The sequence below is a fragment of the Coturnix japonica genome, unplaced genomic scaffold (genome assembly GCF_054131305.1).
Source record: "Coturnix japonica strain WE unplaced genomic scaffold, WE-NBRP24 Scf041, whole genome shotgun sequence".
NCBI classification, from domain to species: Eukaryota; Metazoa; Chordata; class Aves; order Galliformes; family Phasianidae; genus Coturnix; species Coturnix japonica.
Genome location: NW_028188944.1, coordinates 3,724,622 through 3,734,711, shown reverse-complemented (window position 1 = coordinate 3,734,711; position 10,090 = coordinate 3,724,622). Strand labels below are relative to the sequence as shown.

Genomic DNA, 10,090 nt, shown 5'->3' with positions numbered 1-10,090 from the left:
AAGGGTCAGCAGAGCAGTAAGGTGGCTCTTGGAGGTTTTCTGAGAATCTTCTGTAGTGGAAAGAGAAGGGGGTGAATAAAGTAGCTGAGTTGTTCTGGAGCTTTCTTCACTGTAGTCTTGTTTTTGCTCTTAAAATAAATGTCAGTATGTGGAATGAGGAGAGGGAAAGGTGCAAGCAGGGTTTCGTTTTGGTGCCCTCTCCAGCCCACTGCTTGCTTCTGGACAAGGCATTTCCTTTCTTAATAGGGGAGATGCTCCAATCCCTTCACCATCTTTGTGTCCCTCCACTGGGCTCTTTCCAAGAGATCCCTGTCTTTTTTGTACTGAGGAGCCCAGAACTGGACACAATATTCCAGATGAGGCATTAATAGGGCAGAGTAGAGGGGGAGGATCACCTCCTTCGACTTGCTGGACACACTCTTTTTAATGCACCGCAGGATGCCCTTGGCCTTCTTGGCTACAAGGGCACACTGCTGGCTCATGGCCAACCTGTTGTCCACAAGGACGCCCATGTCCCTCTATGCACAGCTCCTCTCCAGCAGGTCTTCCCCCAGCCTGTACTGGTGCATGCAATTATTTCTACCCAGGTGCAAGACTCTACACTTGCTTTTGCTAAACCTCATCTGGTTTCTTACTGCCCAGCTCTCCAGCCTGTCCAGGTCTCGCTGAATGGCAGCACAGCCTTCAGGCGTGTCAGCCAATCCTCCCAACTTCGTGTCATCAGCAAACTTGCTGAGGGTGGTCACTATCCCCTCATCAAGGTCGCTGATGATGTTTAACAAGACCAGACCCAGTACAGACCCCAGGGGGACGCTGCTAGTTACACGCCTCCAGCCAGACACCGCACCGGCAATGACAACCCTCTGCACTCTGCCAGTCAGCCAATTCTCAACCCACTACACTGTCCACTCATCTATCCCATACTTCCTCAGCTTTATAAGGATGTCATGGGGGACAGTATCAAAAGCCTTACTGAAATCAAGGTAGACTACATCTACCACTCTCCCCCTGTCCACCCAGCTAGTGACATCTTCATAAAAGGCCACCAGGTTGGTCGAGCACAACCTCCCCTTGGTGAACCCATGCTGATACCCCCCCCCCCCAGCTACAGCAGCTCAAGTTACCACCTATCAGCCCAGCTGTACTACATGCAAGTCTAAAGCCTTTGCAAAAAAACAGCAAATATGCAAAGTCAGTGCCAGAAGTAGCATCTGCCACAGAGCAACCTCAATATCAGCACATTGGAGAAAACAATACAGGATCACAGCTGAGCCCACACATTGTAGCCACAGAATGTAGGCCACCCCAACCCACAGAATGGTACAGCAGTAAAAGTCTCCAGTGTCATGTTCGTTTTTGTATTTACTTGTTGGAGTATAAGCCCATTTTAAACCCTTGAGGTAATATAACACATGTTGATACTATCATAGCAGCACAACTACAAACAGAAACTATCTGTAAGCAAATGAAAATAAAACAATCACATAGGGGGTCTCTGAGCAGGAGGTCTGAATGGTACCTGATTCTGCTGCTTATTGAAGAGGGACCTCACCCATCATAGGGGTAACGGAACCAATACAAACACAGAATCACAGAATGTCAGGGATTGGAAGGGACCTCAAAAGATCATTTAGTCTAATCCCCCTGCAGGAGCAGGAACACCTGGGCCAGGTCACACAGGAGTGTCTGGGCAGGGTTTGAATGTCTCCAGAGAAGATCCCACAACCTCTCTGGGCAGCCTGTTCCAGTGTTCTGTTACCCTTACTGTGATGAAGTTTTTCTCCTGTGTTCCAGCTTGTACCCACTGCCCCTTGTGCTATCATTGGACGTCACCGAGAAGAGCCTGGCTCATCCTCCTGACACTCACCCTTTACATATTTATAAATACTAATGAGGTCACCCCTCAGTCTCTCCTTCCCTGTGCACAGGTGGCAAAGAAGGCCAATGGCATCCTGGCTTGTATCAGGAATGGTGTGGTGAGCAGGACTAGGGAAGTCATCCTGCCCCTGTACTCAGCATTGGTGAGGCCTCATCTCAAGTACTGTGTTCAGTTATGGGCACCTCAGTACAGGAAAGACATGGAGGTGCTGGTGCAGATCCAGAGAAGGGCAATGAGGCTCATGAAGGGCTTAGAAAATCAACCCTATGAGGAGAGACTGAGGGAGCTGGGGCTGTTTAGTCTGAGGAAAAGGAGGCTGAGGGGAGACCTTATCGCTCTCTTCCAGTATCTGAAGGGTGCTTACAGTGAGAGTGGGGCTGGTCTTTTCTCACTGGTGAGAAGTGACAGGACAAGGGGAAACAGCCTCAAGTTGCACCAAGGTAAGTTTAGGTTGGATGTTAGGAAACACTTGTTTACAGAAAAGGTAGTTAGGTACTGGAATAGTCTTATCAGGGAGACGGTTGAGTTGCAGTCCCTGGATGTGTTTAAGAGCCATTTGGATGTGGTGCTCAGGGATATGAGTTAGCAGAGGGTTGTTAGAGTTAGGGTGCTGGTTAGGCTGTGGTTGGACTTGATGATCTTCAAGGTCTTTTTCAACCTGGGTGATTCTATGATTCTATGATTCTCCAACCTAAAGAGACCCAGCTCCCTCAGATCTGTAGTCCCCCAGGTTCTCCTTATGACCCTTCTTGTATATGGGAATTTCTTCACTAGCAGATTTAATCAGCAAGATCAGAGGAGATCGATTTCCACACACCCTAGATAACCCTTGGAAGGTAAGCAAAACTGCCTTACAGATGGGCAGGACTGGACTCTTGCCTGTATGGGCCATCAGTTTCTCAAGCAGCCATACCACCTGCAAGGACAGCAAGAACAACAGGATGCCCTGGGATGGTGAGTAACTAGCCACTGTTCTGGGAACTCAGCAAGGGAGTAGCTTTCAGTTGATAACAACAAGCCGTTAAGATTCACAAGGATGGTATGTAATTGGGAACCAATGATGAGCTCCACTTTTGCAATATGTATGAGCTAATTATCCGTATTATAAAGGTATATGCAGCCAAGGAATAAAGGAGATTAGCTGATCATATGTCAATGACAGCTGTGGTCATCTGCTTTTCTCCTGCCGTTCTGCAACATCGTTGTTGTTTAGTGTCACTGGGTTCGTTAGACTGCTGTTCGTTCTCAGATCGTTGGTTTTTTTTTCATTTTTTCCCTCCTAGACCCATTCACAATCTCCCTTACCTTCCCCTCTCGGCTGCGCCGCACCGCACTGTTAGAGAGGGGAGGTTCTTTGTTCCTTCTCTCCCCAGGTTTGTTCCCGCTGTCACCGAGTGAGCTCTAGAGAGAACTCCGTGACACAAACTCATTGCAAAGTCTAAGCTAGAAGAAGCATCACCTCAGTGTATCCCAGAAAAAGAACAGCGTTGAGATTTTAATTGGTTTTGGTTTTTTGTTTTATTGGGGGTGGGTTGTTTTTTGTTGGTTTTTTAGGGTTTTTTTGGGTTTTTTTGTCTTTTTTTTTTGTTTTTTTGGGGGGGAGGGGGGCGGGGTGGAGGGGGGCGAGGAGAAGGGAGAGGGAGGGGACAGTTGTTTGGTTGTTTTTAATATACAATAAAGCTATGCAGTTCCGCTGTCAGTCGCCTCAGAGAGTTCCCGAAGGAGCTCAACAACATTCTGCTCAACATCGAGTTCTTCCATTGAGTGGAACAATGGTAGTCTTGCAGATGGAGCAATGCAGGAATTCTGACAGGATCTCCAGGTGTATCCAGTTCATCAACTGAAAGCTCCGCAACCAAATTGGAAGGGACCAGTCCTCTTGTGCCATCTGTCAGCTCTCCCTGAAACCAGCCATTCTCACCCACATCTCCAAAGACATTACGTTTTGTCCGGCAGTCAGAGGAAGCTCGTTTTCTGGGTCCTCATTAGGACCCTCAACAAGAATGTAGCTGTGTCGAGCTAAGAATCTTCAAACTGCTGGTGATACCTGTCCTGGAGTATGCAGGATGAAGGACAAAAGCTCTGCTCTCACATTCAGGGCCATCCTCTGACAGAAGGCAGCACTCAGGACTGTTCCCAAGGATCTCTTTCATGGCTTTCAGTTCAAGCTCCTGGTCTTCCAGATGACCTTGAAGACTTCGGGCCTCTTCAATGGCAGAATGGAACGGACTGGAGCTATTACGGAGATTCTTGTTTGACTGGGTCAGAATCTGTCTCGTTGCCTTCCCCAGCTCCATCTGCTGCTTCTGCTGCTCTCTTTTCCCTCTTGCGCGCTCTGTGAGAATGAGTTTCAGAAAGCACTACTCACTGACAGGAAATAAGGGGAAACTTGAAAGACTTTGCAACCTAAGTCCTGGCAGTGTACTGCCAGCGGCTGATTTGGCCGTCCAGGATCCTGGCACCACAAATGCTTCATTGCCAAATGCAGCAATAAGGTGTTCTGGGGAAAGGCCAACTCACAGGTAGTCTTTGAGCACCCATATCACAACACCAACGGCCAGCACCAGCGCAGGCAGCAGCATCGCTGAGACCGTCACCGGAATGCGGCGCTTCCGCACAGATGTGTGAGCAGCATCCTCTGTGCTTTTGCCTGTGTTCATCCCTAGAAGAAATGAGACAATGTCCCACGTTACCTTCAGCTGCGCTACAGATAATCTCTCAGTGTGCTTCATGGACCCAAGAGGTCATTTTGTCAGTGGGTGCCTCCGTCTCTGGTGCCGAAGCACCGGAGGACAAGAAGGATTGCTTCCACCTCTCGTTGGGTACGGAGAGGCTGCACAGGCACTACCCGTGTCCTCCTCTGGGCCGAGAGCTGGGGCTGTACCCTGGGGTCTGGGCTTGGTCCGTGGGGAGAGCTACAGAGCAGAATCCCTCACGCTTTTCCCGGCATGCGTGTCCTGAGCTCCCCCTGTGGGACGCCCCCCAGGCTGAAGGTCAGGCTTCAGCCAGCACAGGGCACAGCCAGAGCCAGCCCAGGGGAGAAACACTCCTGCAGGCTCCTACCACACAAGACCCTGCTCATCACCCTCAGGTGGCTTCGTTCCAAAAGGGCAAACTCTGCGATCTGGGAGCGGTGGGAGCTGAGCAGGGTCACAGAGGTCTGCAAGTACCTTCCCTGGCACATTGCTGGAACAACTCTCCACACCCCACGAAGGCCAGCCATTTTCAGAGAGCCACCCCTGGCTTCTTTTACATGTGCTCTATGCTCACACGCTCAGGTCTGGCTGCTGACCTGGTGTGCAACAGCTGGCAGCAAGAGCCTGCAGGCACGCAGTGACTCTGGTTCGTGACACCGTATGATCATAGGACAGAAATTACCTGGCATGCCGGTTGGTGCTGCCTGCATTCCTCTGTCCGGGACGGGCAGTGTGGGATAACCGCCTTCCTGCAGTGCATCCGGGACTGGCAGTGTGGGATATCCACCTTCCTGGAGTGCATCCCTCTCACTTTGTTGGTCCGTTCCTTTAGAAAGAAAGCAGGGCAGTAGGATTGGGATGTCACGTGCCCTCATCAAAAACTGAGCTTCTCCAGTCCCGAGCTCAGGTAAAGTCCAGGCCCCCCCCCAAGTACACTGTGAGCCCCTCTGTTACCCAAGGGCATTTGGGCCCTCCCAGCTATTGGACAATGCTGACTCCCTCACACCTCTTGAGGAATCAGCTCCTGTGCAAGGCCCTCACATTCTGTGCTGTCACCAGCCCGTCACAGCCAGGTAGCTGCAGGCTGAAATCCAAGCTCTAACACACAGTCCAAGCCCTCAGAATTAGCATCTCCACCTCATTTCCAGCATTAGCAAAGGCAGCCAACCCTGCTCGGGATGCTCCTCCTGCCTTGAACTTGCTCAGCTGCACGGAGGGCTTTGGATGAACAGAAGCACAGCGCTTGCCACTTTGCCACTTGCTGCCATCTGGGTGCCAACGACTGCACAAAGCAGCTCTGACAAGTAATGGTTGTGCTGGGGGAGCAGCTGCCTCTGGGTCTTGGCTGGATGCAGACCATCTGGCAGCAGACCAGCTCTGGTGCTTGACAGCACCTGCAAGGTGATACACGGAACACGGCTGCAGCACGGCTCTGACCCATCCCTTCCTGCTGTGCAGGCTACAGCCTGCCCACACCTGTATATCACACCTCAGCTTCCCAGGTCCCACAGTGAACAGACTGAAGTATACCCACCACGCTCTGCCTTCTCCATTTCCTTCAGCAGTCGCTTCAGGAGATGGGATGAGCCCTGAGAGTATTTTCCTCGTTTGGATTCATCCTCTTCTCTTTCCGGACCTTAACAGAATGTATGAAGTTAAATATCACGTGCATGAAGTTTTGAAGATCAGCGGCGAGTCAGCCAAGTCAGTGAAGACAGAGTACTCACTGCTGGGATTCCAGCTGGGCTCCAGCACAGGAGGAAATCGATGACCGGGCAAGGCCCACACTGGGGGCACTTCTGCAACCAAAGACCCATGAAAAGTTTTAGTCACACACTACAGCATCAACTGAGTAGCAGAGCATACAGGGGACAGGGCCTGCAGACACAAGTGTGATCAGACACAGGTGAGGAGAGCTTCCGGCACATGTGGGGGCCTCCTTTTCCCTGAGTGACCTGTAGGGTCTGGCGGTGGTTGGGGAATGCCACAGCCCGAATACAAAGGTCTGGGCTCCCTCAGCTGCAGAGGGGCAGCGGTAACCTTCCCACTGAAACGTGGCAGCTCTCCGAGAGAAAAAATACTCATGGCTCATCTGTGCAAACCCTTCCGGGCACAAACAGGCTTGGAAGACCTGGAGAGGATCTCCAGTAAAATTGCACCCAGGTAAACCATGAGAGCATGAACGTTTCAGCCTCCAAGGAAACAGACACTCACAACTTACCCCTGGGTTGTCCCCAAGGCACAGGCATGAATTCCGGATCCAAAGGAGCATCCGGAAAGGGAGCACCAAGCTCATTATCTAGAATCAAGAACAGATGAGAGAAGTTCCCACTATATGCACTATATGGTGTGATCTCCTTCTCCCTCAGTAACTGGATGTGGAGAATAACTCAGGTCATGATTTCCAAAGTTGCAGGGTGGACGGGATGACCCGTAGGCTGGCACCTGGCAGCGTATGCAGTGCTCTCTCCGGGCCACGTGCCACATCTCTCACAGATTACGTGGAAGAAGATGCCCATCACCCCCTACCCAGCAACACCCCCATGGAAGGCAGGCCCCAGGCAAGTGTACTACAGGGCCGTGGGGACACAGCCTGACTTCTTGCTCCCAGCGCTGCTCAGTTTGGGTCCCATCTCTACCCACTCACCTGCTCCCTGTGCTCGCCACGGAGCAGCACAGCTCTCCTGGAAACTCATGGCCACCAATAGGAGGAAGAGGACAAGGCGGGCAGGGTCCATGGCCGCCCCCACACTTGCACCACGCTTCCAACACCACTGCTGCAGCCACAGTGAGTGTCGCACTGAGCCAAGCCTGCAGCCAGGCTTTGTGAGCTCATGACGCAGCTCAGCACAGTCATAGGATGGGGCATTGTGACCTCACATCTCTGTGATTCTGGGTGGTGGCTCCCCGCAGGCTGCTGCTCTTGTGATGCACTGCACCAGGGCTGTGGGGCTGGTGCTTACATCATAGAAATGCAGAATCATAGAATGGCTTGGCTTGCAAGGGACAGTGAAGAACTCAGAACCCCAGCCCCACTGCCTCGGGCAGAGATGCCACCCACAGAGTCTTGCTGCCCAGAGCTCCATCCAGCCTGGCCTTGAACACCTCCAGGGATGGAGCATCCACAACTTTGCTTGGCAAACATTTGCAGAGCTTCAACAACCCCAAGAAGGCATTATTTCCAGCCTGGTGCACCACCTCAGGCCACAGAGGTAGTGACGCAATATGCACAGGTTATCCACGTGTGTGAAACGTGCTGCAATTAAGCAAGCCAAGCAGATAAATCCTCTCCAGTGTGGAGGATGATGGCTGAAATACAAACACGGAGAAGCTGACCTTCCCACAGACCCGCCAAGTCAAGTGTCACTTGCTTACATTTTTGTTGATAGATCTGCAGTTTCATCTTTTTTTGATGGCTAAGGAAATCCCCTTTCCTGCACCAAGTGTATTTCCCACGTGTAACATGCTTCCAAGTCTGATTTTAGTAGCAGATATTGAAGGCTTGCTAGTTGGCACCTCCCATCCCCAAAGTCCCAGTGAACTCACCCACTGCTGGCAACTGGATACTTGGTGGCGAGAGAACCATCACCTATAGGATCCCACCTGGGTTTCCAGAAACTGTTGCACCTTTGGATACATGGCGATAAATACTGGGTCCATACAACACCGTCATTGAATCAGAGCCTGCTACCTTCCCTACAACCAGGCAAAGGGTGCAAAGGAAGCTGAACTGCTGAACCAGGCACCAATGGGGCTTACGTGTTTGCATCAAAAGACAAAATACCAAGCAGAGAGCATGGGAATCAGATGTTGTTTCTGAAGCAGAATTAAGATTAAAAAAATTGATTTCACAGTCTGACATCAACCCTCCTCCACCCCTCCCACTCCCCCCCCCAGAGCACCCCTCCCTTCCTTCCCTCTTTGTTTAAAGGAAACAAGGGGCCTGGGAGAGCAGGAAGGATGCAGATAAGGAGTGAGACCTCACGGAAGACATCAGGCAAGGAGGAGAACAGATGTTGTAAATACCAGAAGAGGAGTTGCATCCCCCTGATAAGAACAAGAGGGGGTCTACATGCTAAACAACTATTGAATATGTATCAGAATTCTGAGAAATCATTGACTATGTATGAGATGTACCTATATCTGTGTCACGATTTTACAAGTCCGTGTGCAAGTCTGGTGGAGCTATCCCCCTTGCACCCAGCGCTGGAATAAACATACCTGCTTTATAACCCATCTATGTGTTATAGAGTTTGATTCCGCAAGTCACTTACACCCCATATTTTCCCTAACAGCCACACTGGGTTATCTGGATTCGTTACATTTATCCATAGTTGCTGGCAGATGTTTCTCTCTCTCTCTCTGTCTTAAATCCCCACACAGCCCATCTTCCCAACTGTGGGTTTCGGTTAGGAGGTATGCACCCATAGGGTCCATGCCCTGCTTGTAGATATTTATCCTGCCCAGCCCCAGGTGCCCAATCTGAGGCAATAGTTTCACATCCCTAATAGGCACAGTAATATGAGCCTGGGTGGTTACAGTATCCCCTCCCTGGGTTTGAGCTTAGGCAAAAATAGTAACCCTTTTGGTTTAGACTGGGCTGTATAGGTACCAGGTCACACAGGGATGTAAGGAAGCTTGGTGTGGGTGGCGTTGTGCTGCTATACAAAATGTGATCACTGTGAGAATCCCCAAGTACCAATGGATACCCCTAAGGCCCATCTTTCCCCGCAGTTCACTCCTCTGCCTCACTCGTCAACTGGGTTGCAACCAGCTACGAGGGGTTTTTTAGTTCTTCTCAGCAGCAGTAGTGTTCTTCAGGGGAAGCCTTTACCTGGAATACCCATTGGGCTTGTCGCAGTGTGAGTTTCAAGTCGTCACTCCCGGGAGCTACCTCCCACTTCTCGTCACCGATGGGTCCTTTAACACGGCTGGCATGAGTCCATCCTCTCTCTGCGGTTCGAATAGCTGTTTCTGCAGTAAATAAAACAACATAGGGACCTTCCCCTTGTGGTGTTAGTGTAGCTTCTTTCCAAGTTTTTATTAGGACCCCATCCCCTGCCTGTATCCTATGGATTGCTATCTCCAATGGGGACTGCTGTGCAATCAGATCCTTCTTGTAGTTCCTTGCACCCATTCATTAATTGTATAAGATTTTAATTGATCATCTTGTAAATGGGCGTGACCAAGAGGTATTTCAAGAATTATAGGGCATACCATACAGCATTTCAAAAGGTGAAATTCCCAAATCAGTTCTGGGCTTCACACATATATTTAACAGAGCTAACAGCAAGCATTTTATCCAAGATGTCTTAGTTCCTATCATTAATTTTCTAAGTTGTTTTTTAATTTCCCCATTCATTCATTCTACTTTACCAGAGCTCTGAGGGTGCCAAGGAGTATGATATTCCCATTTAATCCTTAGAATTTTCATTGTGTCTCGTGTAACCTTTGACACAAAATGAGCTCCCCTGTCAGAATCTATTGCTTCTCTAATTCCATATCGAGGAATTAT

At 50.3% G+C, this 10,090-nt stretch overlaps 1 protein-coding gene across 1 annotated transcript; it reads right to left on the bottom strand.

The window, feature by feature from the left end:
- Positions 1 to 3,514: 3,514 nt before the first annotated feature.
- On the bottom strand, positions 3,515 to 8,214 carry LOC146752835 (uncharacterized). Its single transcript, XM_085531292.1, has 5 exons — positions 8,179 to 8,214; positions 6,797 to 6,874; positions 5,258 to 5,522; positions 4,400 to 4,541; positions 3,515 to 4,214 (listed from the first exon to the last, which is right to left on the bottom strand). Exons 1-5 carry the CDS (start codon positions 8,212 to 8,214, stop codon positions 4,118 to 4,120), a joined length of 618 nt encoding a protein of 205 aa, XP_085387418.1. The 3' UTR covers positions 3,515 to 4,117.
- Between the last annotated feature and the right edge of the window lie 1,876 nt (positions 8,215 to 10,090).